The sequence below is a fragment of the Rhineura floridana genome, chromosome 5 (assembly GCF_030035675.1).
Source record: "Rhineura floridana isolate rRhiFlo1 chromosome 5, rRhiFlo1.hap2, whole genome shotgun sequence".
NCBI lineage: Eukaryota > Metazoa > Chordata > Lepidosauria > Squamata > Rhineuridae > Rhineura > Rhineura floridana.
In genome coordinates this window covers 88,817,522-88,839,856 of record NC_084484.1, presented here as the reverse complement: position 1 = coordinate 88,839,856, position 22,335 = coordinate 88,817,522, and the positions used below count along the sequence as shown (strand labels likewise).

The window sequence follows — 22,335 nt, the reverse complement described above, 5'->3', positions numbered from 1 at the left end:
CTTACACTGCTCAGCATTGCTCCAACACAAAGTGACCATACAGAGTTAATTAGCAATGAATAAAAAGTTTGAAACCTTGTTCAGATTCCTGGAATTCAACTTCTGTTGCCTTTAATAACATAGATATCATTTTATTTTATTTTTATGTTACAATAATTTATTTCACAATCCACTTCTTTGCCTGCAATTCAACAGGGAAGTTAAGAGGTGTGATCCTCTTTTTACCAAGTTGGTTTGGCAGCAGAATAATAGCTAGATAAAGCATCAGATCCTAATAACCTGCCTCTTCCATTCTTCCCCATCTCTTTCCAGATTTTTTATTTTCACACGCACGCTTTCTACTCTACACCTTTAAATAGGTTTGGTGTCAGTTCAGATATGTTCCAGTCTTGAAACTACTCACTGCTTCTTGTACAGGAAATACAGGATACAATATAGCAAGAAATCCTAAAATGACTGTCCTTGGTGTAATTCGAACAGAACTAAGAAAAGTAGATTTTCAGTTGGTTATTAGTTTACTTTTTTGCACAATATTGGAACAACAAAGATCCTCCAGAAGTAATTGAATGGCTGTGGAAAATATGAGAGGTTTCATTGCTAACTAAATTAACTTATTCAAAAAGAGCTATATGCAACTCTCAAGAAGACAAATTTATAGAAATATGGGCCTTATTTATACATTTTTTAATACATTTTATTCTGGGAAAATAAGCAGTATCAAAAATGTAGAGCCACAGTAGTTTTCCCATTGCAGTAATGTCATTACAAAATATTTTATTGTATTTCCCGATTTAGGAGCCAAACAAGTATAAATGTGGAATTTACTAGTCGCTTCCTTCATCCTGCTGAGGCTGTGCTGTTACTTGTCTCAAGGGCTTTAACTGGAGTAGTTGGGGCTACAATGGCTTTCTCCTTGATGACAAAGACCAGTCATGTTAAACCTGCTGTAAGTACAACACATTTAACGGGGAAACTTCATACACTTCGTAAAATCTATATTCTGTTACAGTCAAGTTCCATGTTCATAACAGAACAAGTTACATCTGTAGCCCGCTGTGATGAGTTCGCGAGGCACTTCCAGGATAAGATTGCATGCATTCACCGGGACTTAGACTCCAATGTTATGGCAGTGGGATCTAATGAAGCATCCAGAACACTGTCTTGTCCTTGTTTATTGGATGAGTTTCAGTCTGTACAGCTTGAGGATGTTGACAAGATCCTTGGACTGGTGCGGGCGACCACATCTGTGCTGGACCCTTGCCCCTCTTGGCTGGTGAAAGCTGGCAGGACCGGAACCGCTGGCTGGGCCAAGGAGATAATAAACGCCTCTCTGAGAGAGGGAGTGGTCCCTGACTGCCTAAAAGAGGCGGTTGTGAGACCGCTCCTGAAGAAACCCTCTTTGAACCCAGATAACCTGAACAATTATAGACCTGTGGCGAATGTTCCGTTCCTGGGCAAGGTGCTAGAACGGGTGGTTGCCGGCCAGCTCCAGGGGCTCTTGGATGACACTGATTATCTTGATCCATTTCAATCCGGTTTCAGGCCCGGTTTTGGCACCGAAACAGCCTTGGTCGCCCTGTATGATGACCTTTGTCGGGAGAGGGACAGGGGGAGTGTGACTCTGTTGATTCTCCTTGATCTCTCAGCTGCTTTTGATACCATCGACCATGGTATCCTTCTGGGAAGACTCACGGAGTTGGGAGTTGGGGGTACTGCTTGGCAGTGGCTCCTCTCCTACTTGGTGGGTTGTCACCAGAAGGTAGTGCTTGGGGAACACTGCTCGATGCCCTGGACTCTCCATTGTGGAGTCCCGCAGGGATCGGTACTGTCCCCCATGCTTTTCAACATCTACATGAAGCCGCTGGGTGCGGTCATCAGGAGTTTTGGGGTGAGTTGCCATCAGTACGCTGATGACACGCAGTTCTATTTCTCCTTTTCATCCTCTTCAGGTGAGGCTGTTAACATGCTAATGGACTGGATGGGAGCTAACAGACTGAAGCTCAATCCAGACAAGACCGAGACGCTGTTGGTGAGTGCCTTCTCTGCCCAGATGGAGGATGTTCATCCTGTTCTTGATGGGGTTACACTCCCCTTGAAGGAACAGGTGCGTAGCTTGGGGGTTCTTTTTGATCCTTCCTTGTCACTTGAGGCCCAGGTGGCCTCGGTGGCACGGAATGCTTTCTACCATCTTCGCCTGGTAGCCCAGCTACGTCCCTATCTGGACAGTGACGACCTCGCCTCAGTTGTTCATGCTCTGGTAACTTCTAGACTGGACTACTGCAATGCGCTCTATGTTGGGCTGCCCTTGAAGACTGTTCGGAAACTACAACTAGTCCAGAATGCAGCGGCCAGATTGCTGACGCAGACCAGAAGGTCTGCTCATATAACACCTGTTCTGGCCCGTCTGCACTGGCTTCCTGTTTGTTTCCGGGCTAGATTCAAAGTGCTGGTTTTGACCTATAAAGCCCTACACGGCATGGGACCGCAATACCTGGTGGACCGCCTCTCCCAATATGAACCTACCCGGACACTGCGTTCAACATCTAAGGCCCTCCTCCGAGTGCCATCCCATCGAGAAGCTCGGAGGGTGGTGACTAGAACCAGGGCCTTTTCTGTGGTGGCCCCCGAACTGTGGAACAGCCTTCCCGATGAGGTGCGCCTGGCGCCGATGCTACTATCTTTTCGGCGCCAGGTGAAAACCTTTTTATACTCCCAGGCATTTTAATGTGTGTTTTAATGGTATTTTCATCATTATTTGTATTTTTGGATGTTGTTTGGTTCTTTTATTGTTTGTTTGTTTTGTTTTCTTGATTTATTGTATTTATTGTATTTATATATTGCTTGTTTTTTATCTTTTTGTACACCGCCCAGAGAGCCTTCGGGCTTAGGGCGGTATATAAATTAAATAAAATAAATAAATAAATAAATAAATAAATAAATACATTGTTTGGTTGTTCCATGTAGCAAATATCTTTTTTGGGGGGGTCAGAGCTGGGGAGGGAAGGACTTAACCCTCCCTGTGCACTGTGGTGCCCTGCTAAAACTACTTCTTCCCACAACAAAAACTAACATGTTTGTTTCATTGCTGCGGGTGGGGAGTGAATGTGTGTGTATGTGCACCAGTTCAGGCCCTGCCTGCTTTGGTCCTGCCCATCACTGGCTTGCAGCCCCTAGAATGTTGACCACTAGAGAATATGGCCCCTGGCCTGAAAAAGGTTCCCCATTGTAACAAGTTCTTCTCATGTATCTGTACACACATCTGTGAACATGTATTTTACACTGAAAGTTCTGATTTGGGGAATTAGCAGTACTTCTTGGGATCTTTACTGGAGGCAACTGTGCATAAACAGAATCGTTTGGGCTATGAATGCACGAGTTTTCCTTTAAAACAACAGTCACAGGTGCCTTCCTGCAGATAGTTCCTGACTAGTGCAGAAGAAAATAATGAACACATTCCAGAGGCAAGGGAATGAGGAAAAGTAGAAGTAATGCAGGTGTCAAGCTAAATGTAAAAGAGAAGAGAAGGTTCAAATCCCACTGCCAGTCTGGTATATTCCGAAAAAGCTGAACAAACTGGGGATGTGGTGTTCACCCAGTTATAGAAAAAAGTATCATAATCCTCACTCTGAATCTGGACAGCGCTTTTCACAAAGGCTGAATACAATTGTTATTACATAACAAAAGATGCAGATAAAGAGTGTTTGAGGACAGCCTGTGTCGTGCCAATTAAGTGTCATGCTACAGGACAGAGCCCAGCCATTAGGACATCTGTTTCCCTACATTCTACTTTCAGCAAGGTGTTCTTGCCCTCACGGAAAAAAGGGTTGGTTTAGACCCCTCAGGAAATGCAAAAAGGTTGATTGATTAAATTAAGGTAGGATATGATTGCTGGATGAGAACCATTCATAAGGGGAAATGAATGACTGAATTTATAGATGTTGCTTAGGTTAGGCATGACACTGGATTCTAGAGTTAATTGTGGCAGGGTATAAACTGCTTGTGTTGAAACTAGTGCTGGCTTACACAATAGCGGCTTTCGTTGATTATCACGATTCTCTCTCTCTCTCTCTCTCTCTCTCTCTCTCTCTCTCTGTCTCTCTCTCTCTGTCTTTCTCTCTCTCTCTCACTCACTCACTCACTCACTCTCACACTCTCTCTCTCTCTCACACACACACACACATACACACACACACACACACCACCACCACCACCACCAAAACACACCTGTTTTAAAATATTAGTTTCTCATGTAAGAAAGCATCATATGATGAATATTGTTAAAGCATATGAAGAACAGTAAGACAATGTTTTGATTACATTAGGTAATTGATGTTACTGGAATCATGTGAGTTCAGCAGATCTTTCCCCCTCTTTATAGACAGAGTAATATGCACATGCATGCATCTGGAAACACACACTCCACCCAGATAGCTGCTGTTCAGACATAAAAGGAAGAATCTCATTGCATATACACAGAAATGTTTACTTTCCCCTGAGGCAGGGGTAGGGAACCTTCAGCCTGCAAGCCAATCTTGGCTCACTAGGGGGGGCATTTTTTAAAAGAACTACACTCAACTGACATCACTCCAATAGGATACGTTTTCAGCTAATGGGTTGGGGGTAGTTTCAATCCCAGGCATGGGTCAGGGTTTGCTGTGCAAAGCTGTTTAAAAGCCCTTTCACAAACAGCCCCACACTACTCTTTCAACCTCTGATTTTCTGAGGTTCAAAGAGCAGTGCAGGACTGTTTGTAGTAGTGTTTTCAAGCAGCCCCACACTGTACTTTTTAAGTTCCAACAGTCCTCAGGGGAAGGGAAAATAAGGATCTGGCCTACTGGCCAGATGCAGTTCCTTACCCTAGGGAGAGATAGAAACAGAATATCAAGCAGCAGAGGGAAATGGGTCCTTTGAGAGTAATTTTGAACAAGCACACGCTCATAAGTGTAGTTTTGAATGTTCACACAGACTCTTTTAAGGGTCTGAAAGGGTTTGAAAGGAATATTCAATGGACCCAATCTGTTTTTGGGTCAAGTGTTTCTGGGACAAGCCAAGATTGCTCACTTATCTTTATAGTGAACTCCGTAGCAACCATGTGGAATGGAATGGTTCATGTACCATGCACAGCAGAGAAGACACTTGTCCTAAGTTGGGCACTGATTTTCAAAATACTGCCCTGATTAGTACTTTTCTCCACTTTCTCTTTTTACACATTTATATTTATTGATAGAACTTTGCACTTTTCCAAGTGTTCATTGTATTATCGAACTATGGATCTTTTCATCACAGGTTCAACAGAAGTGTTGAGTAGTTCTACAGAGTAGCTATTAACAGTTGTATATTTAAAACTATATATACAATTTGACACAAAAAGGATCAGATTCTTGGAAAATATAGTTAACTATGAATTGTGAGTTTGCAGACTAATACCTTTTTTCATTTACTTACAGGGTATATTAAAATGCAAATCTCCATGTTATGAGCTAAAGAAATTAAACCTGGAAGTTACTAGTCCTTTCAAAACTGATGGGCCATTCAGGTATACAATTAGATAAAAATGGTTTGGTTCTATTAGGTGTACATTTGTATTCATTTTCATAATCTTCTGTTCCTATTTTGAACATTAAGCAACAAATGTCAGCATTTACCAGAACATACAGAAAATGCCCTGAATTGTAAAGAAATGGTTTTCCAGGCATGTATGCTTCTATTTATCTATATTAAAGTTTGCTGTTGTCCCGAAGGAGTTTATATTCCAAATATGTAGTAATTTGATAAAACATTTTCTTTGATTTTTTCTTTCCAAAGTTATGCTTAGGCATTCAACTTTTCTGGCTACAGAATATTGTCTTTTTAGTTGTCTTTAAAAGATTGATTGGCGGTTATACTCACACTGGAAAAGGAATTCTGAGATTCAATAGTTTAGAGTGATTTATAATACTGCTACTGTAATAGTTTACTGATTTTTCATACAAATGACCCATAAATGCAGGTCCTCTGGGTTGCATTTTGAATAATACATACAAACTACATGAAAACAGTGACATTGGTTTGATTATTAAAGTATTTTATTTATTCATTTATTTATTACATTTATACCCCACTTTTCCTCTAAGGAGCTCAAAATGGTGTACATGGCTCTTCCCTTCCCATTTTATCCTCACAGCAACCTTGTGAGGTAGGTTAGGCTGAGGGACAGTGAATGTCCCAAGGTCACCCAATGAGTTTCATGGCTGAGTGGGGATGCGAACCCTGGTCTATTGTTACCAGTACAGAAATTTTGAGACACCAGGTGATTGACAGGTCAAAGTTCTTAAATCTAAATAAGTATTACTGTGTTTCTGTTTTTGCAAATAGTTTGTTTTATTACATTAAAAAAATTGAAGGCTTTTTTGCTAAGTTGGCAATATTTTTAGTATCATTTTAGTTGAATCAACCAGCTGCATCACTGAGCCTGAGAATTTAGATCAAGTCCGCCATATTAAACAAGGAAAAATAAAAAGGTAAGTTTTTAAACTTATTCACTCACAGTTCAATGAGATTTTAATTATATGGGTACTTAAGTTATTTTAATTATATGCATACATAAGGGTTGTATCCAGTTAAGTTTTGTGCGATTGCCTTATTAATCGTGATGGCTTCTAGATTGAATGATTTAGACAGTGAAATTTGAATATTTGTCTCTTAATCCTATTGCGATCAACCATGGCCAGGAGCCAAAGTGTCAATAAATTAGTTCTGTGAAGTCAGTGGGTCTTTACACTTGTTTTTTTTACAGCAGCCATTATCCATAGGTGTTTTTTTTTTACTTTTATACATGGTTGATTAGGTATGATATAGAAAAATAAATCTAATACTGTTACTTTTGTACCACTACTCAACCTGTGGTAGGCCAGAAAGTCAGTCATCTTCATCTTTTTCAGATCAGGGACTCATCTGTAGCCCAAACATGCATTTGGAGATCCACTTCATAATTTTTACTACATATTTATATAGTGGCAATACTCCTGTTGCAACTCACCTTAGGTTAGACTGTAACCTGGTAGTTGATTATGACCCACCCAATTGATGACCAATGCTTTAGATTTCAATGATATGATCATACTCTTGAGTTCAGTGCAGAATAATGGGATTTTCATACCAAATAAAATTCCTAGGGAATTTTAGTTAGTTATCAAAAGATCAGAATACACAGCATAACAAATATAAGCCACAACTGGCCATGAACATGATACAGAATACAGGCTATTAAGCACAGGGCTGTCATGGGGTTCACTCTGACATTTGTGATATATTATTTTGTTTAACTGGATATTAGGAGGCAAATTAGCCATTAAACTTAGAAAGTATGTTGGAAATAAAAATAAGTATAAGAGAAATAGCTGCCATGAAGTAAAATAAAACTGCCTTGAGGCTTCAGTCTTAAGCCACTTACTGATCAATCAGATATTTTCAGTTGTGCTTAGTGTTGAGCAAAGTAGGATAGTTCAATGACACTTGGTTAGCCATGAGGTAGTAAGTCATAATCTCATGGGAACAATTTGAATTTACAATTACAAATTAAAATAATCAAGTTAACTATGTGGAACTGTAATTGAAAGAGCTTAGAGTGACTGAATAGAATGTTGGCTTAGGGGATTCCTATGAGACTCCAAATAGATTTAGGAATTGCAGATGAGGAAACAGTTTCAAATTCAAGGTTACTCAATTATAATAGTTAATGAATAGAAATTCTTAGATTTTGTGCCCTAATTTAGATATTTAGGCAAATTACCACGATTAAGACAATTTAGTGGAGGAATTAAAGATCAAATATCAAGATAAATTACTTCACATGTGTTATGCACATGTGATGCTATATTCTTTGCAAGAATTGTAACTATTTAGGAAACTATACCAGAATAGTGAGGGAACCAGAAGGGGTGGGATTAAAGAGTCTTAATGAACCATGTGGACTTTTGGTAGCACATATTTACTGAATGTAACATGGCAGTAGCATAAAAATGCTGGATAAAATGAAGTCTGTGAAGGAATTTAGCATGAGGCAATCAGGCCATACAAGGGGAAGAGGCGACAAATGCAAATGTTGTCTCTTCTAGACCACTTCCCTTCTAATAGATTTTGGTTGATCATGCTAGCCTGCCATCTGCCCAGGTGGTATTGATATTAAATGCCAGCTCAGCCCAGAATAAGTCAGATACTATTTGAACATGTATCACCTGGCATATATTGCCAAGACCTGGGGACACCCAGCTTTTCCCACCTAGGTATTCAGTATAATACCAACATAAACCAGAGGGCTGAGGTGGGTGGGTTGTTGTTGCTCATAAAAATTCCATTGCACTCACCAAGATGCTAATCTGCTCTGGAACTAGGTTTAAGGGTCTGTCCCTTACATTGGGCCAGAGAGACAGAATAGGAATGCTGCTTGTTTACCATCCACCTTGCTGCATGACAGCTTCCCAGTCTGAGCTTGCACAGGTAGTCTCTCCAACCTGGTATTCAGGGGATCTTTGGGCAATGAAGCAGTTCAGGTGATGGCTAGAGAACAAATTTCATAGTAAACATGACCAAAAATGAGTGAGAGCTCATTATTGAGGCTACAACATGGCTGTGATGGTGTTGACAAAGGAGTATTTTGCTATCACCGCTGCATCCTCAAGTAGCCATTCAGCAGGGCTATTTTGTTGGTGAATGGTGTTTTGATACCTCACCAGAAGTGGGAGGTTCTTGAACCACTGGATACCTGCTGTTTGCTAGGCACTTTGAGGGTAATGTTGCTTGTATTTGCATTGACCTTGACTCCACTATTAAGACAATTCCAGAAGAGTCATCAGAGCTCTGCCTGACGAGGTTATTTGGGATCATTTTCCATTACTGTGCCTAAGGATGGGGACAAGCTACTTGAAGGGGGTTTAGCCCACTATATGTAGGCTCAACCATTGCCCTTCATAGCTGGTAAAAACAAGCTGGAGGGGATTGACTGGGTGGATCTAGGGAGTGGTATATGTCTCATCATTACATACAGGAGAAGGGTCATCTGCCCTTAAAGAGGTGGTAATTCACCCCCTGCTCAAGAGGCCCTCCCTTGATCCAGAAGTGATGGACAACTATTGTCCAGTTGCTACTATCTCATTTTTGGGAAAGGTGCTCAAGAAGGTGGTAGCTGCTCAGCTAAAGGCATGCTTGGAGAAAATGGATTATATAGACCCATTTCAGTGAAGCTTCAGGCCCAGCTATGGCATCAAAACTATCTCGGTTGCCCTGATGATGTTGGTAAAGAAAAGGAGAGTGCATATAAGTTGATTCCCCTTGACTTGTTGATGGCTTTTGATCAACTGTGGTATCCCTCTGGAATGGTAGTGTGGTCTATCAAATTGAAGCTTGTGGCATGCTCTTTCAGATGGAATTTAAATATCTTAGTTACTTCAAGAGATAATGACGTAAAGGGCTGTAGCTCAGTGATAAAGCATCTGCTTCATATGCAGAGGATCAAAGGTTCAATTCCCAGCATCTCTGGGTAGGGCTGGGAGAGACCCCTTTCTGAAAACCTGGACACCTGCTGTTAGATGGGCCAATGGTCTGACTTAGTATAAGATAGCTTCCTAGGTAAACATAGTGAAAAAATACAAAAAGACCATAAAAGAAGTTGGGGGATTTTTCCAGGGGGAATTGGGTAGATGACCTGCTTTGGGTGGAAATACACTATCTGAAAAACAGGTTCGTAGCTTAGGGGTACTCCTGAATCCATTTTTGTCATTGGAAGCCCAAATGGCCTTTGTAGTGATGAGTGCCTTCCATTAGCTCCAGATGGTGCACCAGCTACAGCTGTTCCTAGACAGAATTAGTCTATCCACAGTTACCTGTGCGGTGATAACTTCCAGATTTGATTATTGTAATCTGCATGGGCCTCTATGTGGGGCTGCCCTTAAAGATGGGTATATGGGGCCAGGATGTTTAGTGGAACCCTTTGATGGGCCCATATTAGAGCTGTTCTGAAGGAGTTGCACTGGTTGTCGATATTCAGCCCAATTCAAGGAGTTGATAACATATTTATTTATTTATTATTACATTTATATCCCACCTTTCCTCCAAGGAGCTTAAGGTGGCGCATATGGTTCTCCTCCCTTTCCATTTTATCCTCACAACAACACTGTGAGGTAGGTTAGGCTGAGAGGCTGTGACTGGTCCAAGGTCACCCAGCAAGCTTCCTGGTGGAGTGGGGATTTGAACTCTAGTCTCCCAGGTCCTAGTCTAGCACTCTGACTGCTTGAATGTCTCGGAAAGAATGGCCTCTTCTAAATCAACCTACCCAGACAATGAGGTATGGGGGGGCAGGTGTAAGGGAGAGGGCTTTCTCCTGTGATGATATCAGGCGGGGTAGCTAGCTCCACCTAGTGGTTGAAGGCAAAAGAGCACTGTTGAACTTTTTGCAGGTCCTCCCTGGTCTGTGCCTGTTCTTGCCTCAGTTCTGTTTTGCCTTTACCAAGCATGGTTGGATCCTCTCTGCCTCCATTGGTTCAGGCCTGTATTGTGTTATTGTTATTTTATGATAGTCCCCTTTTTAGTGTTTCTAGTTTACTGTTTAATGTTTCATGTACTTAAAGAAGAGCTTTGTATTTTTTGTTTTTCCCTCGCTTTGAAGTTTTTTTGCGGCACAGAGCTGCCAGCAAGGGGTACCCCACCACCACCTTGGTGCAGGCAGCCTTGTGGCTTCTTCCAGCCCCCCCAGCCTTGCAACCTTCCTCAACTTAGGAAGCCTTAGAGGCAGCCGCCTTAACATTCACAGTGATTTCCCCGCAGGCGACGGTGTTACCTGGACACGCTGTGGCTTAACTGGCCTTCCTCCTGTGGCCAGCCGCTTTCCCGTGCTCCCATTGGAGAGGGACGTGGTGGCAGTCGCCATCACTACAGCAGCCTTTAGCCTACCCCCCAGCCAGCAACCCAGTGCCGAGGAGGGCAGCTGCCAGCCGTGGGGACTGCATTTGGCCTCTCCCACCAAGCCAGCTCCTAACATCCTTCTTGGAGGGCCGCTGTGAACTTTGCCACCTGTGGGGGTGGCCTCTGCCCTCATGCAGTCTCCTCCAGTGTCATCCTCCGAGGCCCTTTTGCTCCCTAAGCCCTGCAGCGCATTGCTCCCATGGGGAAAGCAACCCACAAGTCGGATAACCCATCAAAGAGGATGAAGCCGTTCCCCCCCCTCATCAGATGCAGCATCAGCGCCATTACCCAGTCAAGTCCCAGGGCCTTCGCATAATTTGGGGGCACAGTCAGGGGCAGCGATAGTCCACCCCTCTATCATCAGGCATGAGGTGGCTGAGGCACAGGTTATGGCAGGCAGGGCAGCACTGGAAGGCATGGCACCTGTTACCAGCAAAATGACTGGTAGAGACAGGCAAGGCCCTGCTCAACAGGCAGGAACCATGGGGAATGCCTCCCACAGTGTCATATGCAGGATGCAGAGGGACCAAGAATCCCTCTCTGATGAAGAAGGCTATCAACCTCACCCTTCTTTGGACTCCATTTTTTCTACCTCCTCCTCTCCCGAGGACTTCACAGGTTTCTTTGAGGATCCAATCCTTATTCAACAGATCCAAGAGGCGGGGGGGGAGGCTCTAGTCATCTTACTCTCCTCAGCCTATTCAGTTGCAACTTCCAGGTCATTTGCTACAACAGTTGAAGGAACAACTTAGGGATTCTCTCCTAATGGATCTAGCCAGAGATCTATCTGTATCATCTGTCCCTGCGTGAGTGCTACCACAGGATGTGTCAGCACTCTCACCCTCTCAGGCACCCTCTAGAGTGCAGCTGATGCAAGGGCCACCTACAGGCCACTCAGCTATGAACATGCATCCACCGCTGAACCACACATTTACGGATCCATATGCCACGGCCCAGGGCAGGCACCTTGAGCCTCCGGAAGAGACACTTCTTGATCCAGACAGATCCTGGACGAAGAGGAATGGAGTGGGGATTCTGAATCTGAAGAGATTTCAACCACTAGGATATTTCAGGAACTGCACTTCCTCCCCCTACTATGCAAGGCGATGGAAGCCCTTACTCTAACTTCTACAGAGGATCCTCCTGCCCCCTCAACTTCGAAGGTTTCAGCGGTGTGTCCTGATCCGAAACCGAAGTTCAGAGTATTGAAGCTCCCTTCTCTTCTCCCCAAAGTGCTCAAGTCTGAGTTTGACATCCCATTGCAGTTCAAGAAGTCAGTCTTGATAGCCAACAAATACTATACACTGGAACAACAGATCATGGACCAGCTGAAAGTCTCGCTGATAAATGCTCCCATTGTGAATTTACTGAATCCATCTTTGAATCCGAAGGACTTGGATGCTCATCTCAAGGATGCCACAGAGCACAAGATAGATCAGGGGCTCAGGAGGCTAGTGGACTCTCAATTCGGGCAGTGGTAGCCTCCTCAGTGTTTGCTCAAGCCTCCCTCCTTGGTTGGAGGATCTGCTACACGGCCCGCAGCAGGACGTGGCCCAAGTACGCAAGTCTCTGCTGAAGGTCTCTTGGGCTGTCACTTTCATGGCAGATGTGTCCATGGATGCTATGCAGTTTGCAGCAAGATCCCTGGTGGCAGGTGTCTTTACGTGAAGAACTCTTTGGCTGCACCATTGGGAGGCAGACCCTACAGCCTGTTCAAATCTCGCCTCGGAGCCATACGTGGAAGGCAAGTTGTTTGGGGATGACGCCTTAGCAAATGTCCTGGAGTCTAAGGAAAAGAAAGTTAATGCTGTCCTCAGGAAAAGGGATGACAGAAGGTCCTTTTGTCGTCCATTTCACCCATATCTGTCATCACAGTCCTTTCAAGGCTCCAGGACTTATGGAAGAGCAAAGGACACCCGTTCCAGCCATCCCTTCTGGAACAGACAATGTATCCAGCCTAAAACACAACAACACTTGCCCAACCGCTCGAGATTCGGGTTCCAGCTGTGGGGAAATAAGCATCAGTTCTGACTCCAGCATCCCGCCAGTGGGGGCCCATCTCCAATGCTTTGCACACCGGTGGAAGGACACATCATCAGATCAATGGGTATTTCACACCCTTTGGTGCGGCCTAAAGTTGGAGTTCACTTCCATTCCTCCAGCGAGATTTATTCCATCTCCCCTTTCAGTTTCTCCGCACAAGAAAGAAAGAGTTTTGCAGGCGATTTCCTATCTCATACAGAATGTGGCTATAGAAACAGTCCTGGCAGGGCAGAAACTTTTGGGAAATTACTCAATATTCTTCACCACCGTGAAAAAAGACATATCATTCAGGGTGGTACTAGACCTAAAGAGCCTGAACGGATAAAGTACCGCAAGTTTCACTTGGACACGTTGCTTTCAATCAAGCAGGCCCTATGGAAGGAAGACTTTCTCTCTTCAATTGACCTGAAGGAGGCCTACCTCCACGTTCCTATTTTTTCACTACACAGGCTCTACCTCAGGTTCGCGTTGGGGAAGACCACTTTCAATATAGGGGTATGCCATTTGGCCTGTCGTCTGCCCCCAGGGCGTTCACGAAAATCATGGTTGCCTTGGTGGCACATCTCAGGACACGGGGTTCATGTCTTCCCCTACTTGGACAACTTCCTGATTCGCTCCCCATTGCTACACAAGGCCTGGGAGGACCTCCATGTCACCTTGGCCTGCCTGAAAGACCACAGCTTCCTGATCAATGAAACCAAAAGTCAGCTATTTCCATCTTGCTGCATAATATATCTGGAAGCCACCATAGACTCACAGAAGGGAATCTTAAGTTTGTTACAAGAAAGAGTAAACAAGATATTCAGGGCAGTGTCAAATGTTCTGTCTTCCAACTCAGCAGATCTGATGCAATTGGTGGCACTTCTGGGGTTGATGGTTTCCATGTTCCAAACTACGCCTTGGGCACATCGTCATTCCTGCATACTTCAGTGGGCGCTTCTGCCCTTCCAAAGTGACATAGCATCCAGACGCCACTGCAGAGTGACTCTGTCGCCACGGGTCCAGCAGTTGCTGTTATGGTGGGCTCATGAACCCAACCTGTTAAGAGGTGTACCATTCCAGGATCCCCCTTGGACCTTGATCATGTCAGATGCCAGCCTATCAGGATGGGGGGCCATCTGCGATGGTCAGATGGTACAGGGCACTTGGATGCCACAGAAATCCATACTGCTGATCAATCTGCTGGAACTGCGAACAATCTGTCTGGCCCTCAGGCACTTTTTGGAGTTCAGACAGTTGGGGGCAGTGGTTCTCAGAACGGACAATGTGGCAGCCAAATCTAATTTAAACCATCACAGGGCTATACGATCCCACCTCCTCCAGAAGGAAGCCTTTCTCCTCTTCCAGTGGGTGGAGAAGAATGTGGGCTCAATATTGGCAGAATACCTCAAGGGGGAGGACAACATCCAAGAAGACTGGCTCATCTGAGAGAAACTGAATCAGGTAGAATGGAAGCTTCACCCATGGGCCTTTCAACAGATAGTGTCACATTTCATCAGTGTACAAGTGGACCTATTTGCCACCAGTCACAACCGGCAGGTAAGGGATAGATGCCTTGACATCCCAGTGGCCTCAAGGCCAATTGTACGCCTTCCCACCACGTCAATTATTCCGAGGGTAATCTGTGATGCGTCCTTCCCTGGCTCTCCCTGTCAGGTTCCTACCTGCTCGTGGTTACTGCCTGTCTCTAGGCACCACCAGGGACTCCACCAGTCCGGACCACACTCTCTTATGGTTTACCTATCCGCTCTAGCACAGATCTCAACAGATCCCCCTGCTAGGCAACCACCAGTAACGTCCCAATACTAGTATTCCCAGAGACTCTGAATACTGGTATTGTTATTCTCTTCACCGCTGCCACCATTTGTTACAGTTCCCCTTCAGCCTTGGTCATTACCTTACCCTCCCTTCTGGTCTGTGAAACCCCAGCCAAGGATCAGGCCTTTGGTAAACCAAATTAAGTATTTATTAAAGATAACAAAGCTAACAAGATTAACAACATTTCTTCTTAAGGCACATAAGCATATGGTTTTACTCAATACTAATCCGAACTCCACCTCCCTCCTAGTAAACAACTCTCTAAACCCCACCAAGCTATCCACTCTTTCTCTTCTCCCCCCAGATTCCACAATTCACCACCTCACATTCACCCAGATTTACCTGTCATCCTTTCATTTATACTGTCAGCCATTTTAAACATTCAGCCAATCATCAAGCATTCTATTACCCATTCACTCCCCCTCCTCTTTCACTACTTACCATGTATACTCTAAACAACCAGCACTTACCATATATACACTAATATATAGGAACATCACATAATCCAAAAGATTCGAGCTGAGAGGGCAATAATTCTACTAGTAGCCCCCTGGTGGCCGAGGAGACCTTGGTTCCTGGATCTCCTCGAACTGTCGGTGGAACCCCCATGGCAAATTCCCTTAAGGGAGGACCTACTTTCTCAAGGACAGCTTCTTCATCCAGACCCGGGGTGGCTGATGCTTCATGTATGGAGTTTGAGTGGAAGCGACTCTTAAAGAGAGGCATCCCCCCCCCAAATGCTGGAAACCATGATGGCTTCTAGATGCCCATCTACAGTCAGAATATACGAGAGCACATGGAAGTCCTTCTCAGACTGGTCACTGAAAAAAGGAATTCTTCTTTGGAAAGCGGGTATCAATGAGATACTTTATTTTCTGTAAGATGGCTTATCACTGGGCCTCAGGCCAAACACCCTGAGGCGCCAGGCTTTGGCATTATCATTGATACTCTCTCGATCTCCGGGCAACCCACCTGGATCTCATCCTTTCATCAAACGCTTTCTCAGGGGGGCAACTATATCAGCACCACCTATGGTTCATTGCTACCTGACCTGGGACCTGCACAAAGTGCTAATGGCCCTTCAAAAGCCTCTGTTTGAACCTTTAAGTCAAATTTCTCTCCATCTGCTGTCCTTTAAGGTCTTGTTTCTTGTGACCATTACTTCAGCCCATAGAGTGTCTGAGCTGAATGCCCTATCTGTGCATAAGAATTTTTGTGTGTTTCATAAGGATAGGGTCCCTTCCTTTGGTCCCAAAGTTGTCTACCTTCCATTGCCAACAAGAACTGGTACTGCCATCCTTCTGTCCTAATCCTGTTCACCCCACAGAGAAGGCTTGGCACTCTCTTGATGTGAGGAGAGCCCTTAAAGTGTCTATTTCTAAGACAAAGTCAACTTAGAAAACAGATAATTTGTTTGTATCCTTTCACCCAGCATACCTGGGGAATAAGGTTTCCACTTCTACACTAGCTAGGTGGATCAAGGCATGCATTTCCTTTGCATATGCCTCTATAAGACTGGGCCAGCCAGCCAGAATAGTGGCTCACTCCATGAGAGCGGCGGCCACATCAGCGGCTTTTTCTTGTAATGCCCCTCTGATAGAGATTTGTAGGGCAGTGACATGGACCACTTCCAATACTTTAATTAAACATTGTAAGATAGATGCCTATGAGTGGCTGAGGCAGCCTTTGGGAGGAGAGTACTATAGCACGTCCTCTCAGACAACTAGTATTGGTAGCCCAGCAATATTCCCACTCTACATGGGCCAGCTTTGGTATGTCCCACCTGATATCTTTTACATGCACAGGAGAAGAGACATTTGGTTTTACCATGAAATCAGTCTTCTCTGTGTGTGTCAAAAGATGTTATCAGGGCCACTCCCTAGGAGGGCTGGGCTGCCATTATAATCACGAATAGGCCTTTCGCAGAGAGTATGAGTACTGTTGTCTTGTTTCTATAAGTGTGTTTTCTATCCTGTCTTCCTTGTTTATTGGCTTGTCATTGAGAACTGATGCAAGAACAGGCACAGTCTAGGAAGGACCGGCAAAAACTTCAACAGTGCTCTTTTGCCTTCAACCACTAGGTGGAGCTAGCTACCCCACCTGATATCATCTTTTGACATGCACAGAGAAGACCAATTTCATGGTAAGACCAAATGTCTTTTCTCTGTTGTAACCCACCATCTCTGATTTTAGGCAGTTCTCTCTCCCTCCTTCAGAAGCCGCTACTAACACAGCCCATGCAGCTCAGGAGGTCCATCCACCACATTGCAGGGGACACAGGAGGCTTTAGAGGCAAGAGGAGGGAGGAGATCAGGATACAATTCAACATATATACTGTTTCCCATGTGTTTAACATGGTCCATTTACAGCTATCTGTTGATATGTTTCTTCATGCAATATGGTTAATGTAACCAGTATTTATAAGAATCATCATAGAGAGCTTGCATTGAAGACTTGGGGGGGGGCGGGGGAGATAAAACAACCTCAATTTTTCATGTGTAGCTCTGAATTTAGGTAAAATCTCAAGATGGCTCTTAATCAAGTGTTCTGGATACCACTGCAGCTTAAGAAAATTGCATTAAAATTGCAGAAGATTTCTTATTCTTTTAGGTCTGAAGCTGATATTCTGAAGAATACACACAATGTGGTGCATGTAGAAGGATTTTACAGTCATGAGGACAACTCAAATGCTGGTAAGCTCTATTGCCAATCATGTTTCTTTCTGGTCTCACAGTTTACTTTGTTATACTACATGTAACATCTTTTTTGTAATGATTATTTTATTTTTTACTGCTCAGTCCATTAATTGATATTTCTTGGTTTATAATGTAATGTATATTACCTCAGAAAAAGAGTAACAGTGCAATCCTATACATGTCTACTCAGAATTAAGCCTTATTGAATTCATTGAGATTTATCTCAGGTAAGTGGGATTGCACCCTAAGGCACTTCTAGCTTGAAGCTGAGGAGAGCAGAGGGGAGAAAGGAAGGAAAAAGAAAAGAGAGGTAGGCTTAAAAGTTCTGCAGGTACTGCCTCTGATTCTGTTAAGTCTGCTATCTGCCAGGTCTCAGATTTCTGATGGAGGTTTTTCTTTGTGTGTCCCATTGTTCAGGTTTCAGCTGAGCACCGAAAGATTCAGTTTAGAAATAATTCTGAGGAACTTCCTCTGTCTCTATCAGGTTATGGCCCCATTATCATTACCCTATTTCTCAGTGAGCTCCTGACAGAACAGTGACTTAAATATCTTAATAGATTATCACTAGCTCCTTGGCAGCCTTTGAAAGAGGAAAAATCTCATCTGTTTTTCTATTTGACTTAAGACTTCATTTTAAAAAGGAAAGACACACATGTGGTTTTAAAGTGCAGTCCTACCCTTGCACCTAATGCTGATGCTTGACAAAGAACTCCTCCACCCCTGCTTTCTGTTCTGAGTGGTGCAGACCAACAGGGCTTGGAAATGCAGTTGTGGATCTACCACTCTACTTTTCTCTGGTTAGGATTGCTCTGCCTGCTTTTATATGTATGAAGGAAGGATTGTAGTTACTTCTAGTGATTGAAGTAAAAAAAAATTACAGCTCTTTGCTCTGTCTTGAGTTCATGTCTATTCATTTTTGTTTAATCAGATAAATAAAATGTGTACTATAATACATAACTTTATAGCTTTGATACTGTACATAAGCCTCTAAATGATATTCTGACAGCTAATGAATCATATTTACAAGAGTTCTTCAGTCCAATGGATATAGTTTTCCTGATGGGAGAAAGTTCTTCAACCCTCAGTCTTCACTATCTTCCTTTTATGCTGGGAAAACGTTATTGTGCCATAATTTTGGTCAATGAACAGGTAAATATATATATATTTATATTTGTCAGACATTGCCCTTGTGAATGACATGATAAAAACTATTTGTTAACAGTTTGTGGAAAATGTAAAATATACACCTATATAACATATAAAATCCTTCTCATATCTCTAAGGTGTTCTTTCATAGTCCTTCCATCTTCCCCAGTCTTTCATGGGTTGCTGGACTCATAGGTTAATGTTAAGCATTCCTGATGCAGGTATAGAAGACAATGTTCTGTTTGCATACCTCTGTGCCCTTACATCTTTAACCACCACAAAGCATTTCAAAGCAAAAAAATAGATATTCATTCATTCACTTGTAAGAAATTATCTCCTGCTTTTCAGTCAAATGATCTTGAGCATCATATAGCAGATTATAACAATATAATAAAAAGAAATGAAGTATTGGTGATGGGGAAACTCAAGACAGACTGGACCTATTGCAGAAAGTTCCTGCTTGTGGTTTTCCCATAGGCATCTTGTTGACCACTGTGAGAACAGGGTGCTGGACTAGATGGGTCACTGGCATGATCCACCAGGCTCTTCTTGTGTTCTTAGAGATGGTGGGGAAATAATGTTAAAACCTGTGCCCACTCTCTGATATTCCTGTAGCTCCTGCTATTCTTATGGGATTCCAGGTGAACCGGGGAAATAGCACTTCCTCCTGGAAGTATGCTGCAAGGCAGTATCAGATATCAATGTCACTAGGGCATATGCAGGCAGCCCACAGTCCATGCGGTGCTTATGGCCCTCCATCACTCTCTGTGCACCACACTACACCCCTGAGAACCCCACTCACTTTCCCTAACTATCCAGCTGATGAGCTATCATGGGGAAAATATCACAGCAATTAGCAATTTATTGGAATTATTTTAAAGATGTTTTTATTGTTTTGTTGCTGCTTGTTTGCCACCCTGGGCTCTTTGGGAGGAAGGGCTAAGAGATAAATTTAATAAATGATAGATTGGTGATCTCTGGGGGGTGCTGTTGTTAAAGCCTCCATCCCTGAGCAATTCCAGTATTCAAAGGATCGCTGCCCATGTGTTGCTGCTAGCAATCTTGGCTGCATCACCGTGTGCATGGAGGATTTTTACACTAAAAAAACCCTAGATTTTTTTTTAAAGGATCAGTTTCCATATTAAGCAGTTAGTTTTGAAGCATATGGTCATTAAAAAGTTGCGGTTTCATAAACATCTAAATGGAAGAGTTCAAGCTTTTTCAACCTTGTTTTTACGGCAAGAACAAGTGTGCTGTGGAAGAGAAAATAACACTCCTGTCTCTGCTTAGTTTGACCTCCAATTGCAGGTGTCAAGATGGCCTGCAGGTAGAACTATAAATTCTGGGGGTCTGTTAAATGGTACCTTCATTTCACAGTTAATGAGTGGGACCAGATAGTCCTCGTAAAGACAGAAATATTGCTTTAGCTATACAATGATTAGAGCTACAGAATGGGATGCCACTGCAGATGATATTCTTAATGTTTGGTTATGTGTAAAACCTCGGAATAATACCGAGTTCTCCTTTTTTGACTCCAGTAAGTAAAGAAAGTGCCATGGGTGCAAACATTTAATCTAATAGACTAACATGGCTGTCCTTGAAGTACTCTGCTGAAGGCTGATACACATTTAAAGGCCCACTCCACATGGGTAGATCCAGTCACACAACTTCTTACATGCAATTGATGGGAAAAGTAGCTTCCCTGTCACTGGTAGAGCACCAGAGTTAAGAGAAAAAATCCTGAAAAATCCTACTGGGCATAGTTTTCCACTCCCACAAGATGAATTTCTAACGTTATTTTATTATACCTTATAGTATTTCCATTTTGATTTATTTAAGAGGCTTTGAAATGAAGGCTTTCAAATGCATGAAATATTCTTGTAAGTCAAACTTCAGTGTTACTATAATGTTTTTTTCTTTGTTTATTGTCTGAGAGGCTTCTAATGTGTTCTGCATGGATTGCATTCAGAACTGAAAGGCATATGTTCTTGTGTTTCAGATTGGGGAATTTGTGTACCTGGTGGAAGGAACATGTGGCTTGCCATTGCCTTCAGGCTTTCTTCCAATGGATAGCCCAAATGTTCTGTGCGTTAGCAGCATGTTAGAAGGTAGAATGGAAGAATGGGGTGGGATGAGGGTGTAAAATAGTTTTTCCAATGCATTAAACTTTCAGATGCAATACATTTCAAAAGAAGTGAAATATTTTACAGTACGGAGGCATAAGAAAGGTGCCATGAAATGTGTAAGAGTTACTGGTTCCTCAAATGGTAGTCAAAACATTTTTATTCGGATTACAAATTACTTATTGCCTACATATATTTCTTTTCCTGCCACATGCCTGCTCTCTGCTGGTACAAATAATATAGGATTATTTTGAGTACTCTACATATATCATTATTATTTATAGCTTCTTTCCCAGTTGTCTCAGCATTGTATATTTGCAGCATAAGGTCATGACTCTACTTATATGAGCACAGTGCCAGGTGAATGTTCCTGGACTCAAAAGCATACAAATTTGATGTAGTTCTGTCCTGACTATTTATTAAAGCCACATGAAGTACCCTTGAAGGTATGAAAAAAAAGCTTCAAAATGTAATTCTTGAAAGTATTTCTGCCCTGGGAACCTGTTTAGCTCTTTTAATGGTCCTTTTTATATTTATGCTACATGTCTGACTTAATTTGGCTTGCAAAGATCAAATTTGTGGTCTTTGTTCAATTAGTATCCTCCAGCCATGCTGCTATCAGAATTTATTACTGGCTGATAATGACAACAAGCTGGCAATCCATATAGGCAATAGTCAAAGGAGAAGAAAAGGTTTCTAATCCATAATTGTAATTCTTGAAGATAATGGCTTGTATAGTTTTCATTCACTTTGCATGGATCCAAACAGCAAATTACCTTGAAAGAGCTACAGTTACTGCACAAGTGACCTTTCTTTCATGGGTTGTGATTCAGATGTACTCCTGCATGTCCATTTAATGAGGTCCAAACAGCCCTGTCAGCAAGGGATTGATGCTCATGGAGGCAATGTACCCCTAGGCATCTCCAAAACAGCTCATACTGACACAATAGTATCAAAGAGAAATATAGCTACAGTTCTCTAGCACCATTGGGCCATAAATATACAGCTTTGGCAATAGGACATGTAAAGCCTCTTAACCCATCTGTATTTAATTGTATTCATTTTTTACATATTCATGATCTGTTCAGTGTTGTGCTTCTGGATGAAAGCAGCAATTTGAGCTGTAATGTTAGCAATGAGCTTTTGCCTATGCATTTGTGGCTACACTGTCAATTAGGTCTGTTTCCATCATGCACTCTTCATCAGTCATGTCCTCATGCTCCTTCTCTTATAATATATTTAAGCTGTAGAAAAAGCTTGTTTTGGAATTTTCATGGCTTTCAAAATTTATGTAGAACTCTTGTTTCCTGTTGGAGCTATTGTACCAAGCTTAGCATCTGCATGGTGCAGGTGTGCTGTAGAAGCGAATTTTTTAGTTTGCCATTGTTGGTGTTACCTCTTACTCTTGTTTATTACAGGTGAGAGTGAAATACAGCCAGTGCTTTGTCTGAAATGTTGTGCTGCTGATATGCTTCAAGAAAAGCTGAAGATCCCGTTAATCAATGAAGCTAGGGAAAAGGCTCTGGCTATTGCAGCACAACAGCAGATGTCTGCTTTGGAGTATGAGCGAA

At 42.8% G+C, this 22,335-nt stretch overlaps 1 protein-coding gene across 1 annotated transcript; it reads left to right on the top strand.

Moving 5' to 3' along the window:
* Positions 1-901: 901 nt before the first annotated feature.
* LOC133386075 (cilia and flagella-associated protein 47-like) lies at positions 902-22,330 on the top strand. Its single transcript, XM_061629699.1, has 8 exons — positions 902-946; positions 5,448-5,536; positions 6,414-6,500; positions 17,410-17,492; positions 18,502-18,644; positions 20,641-20,749; positions 22,183-22,258; positions 22,300-22,330. Exons 1-8 carry the CDS (start codon positions 902-904, stop codon positions 22,328-22,330), a joined length of 663 nt encoding a protein of 220 aa, XP_061485683.1.
* Positions 22,331-22,335: the final 5 nt, after the last annotated feature.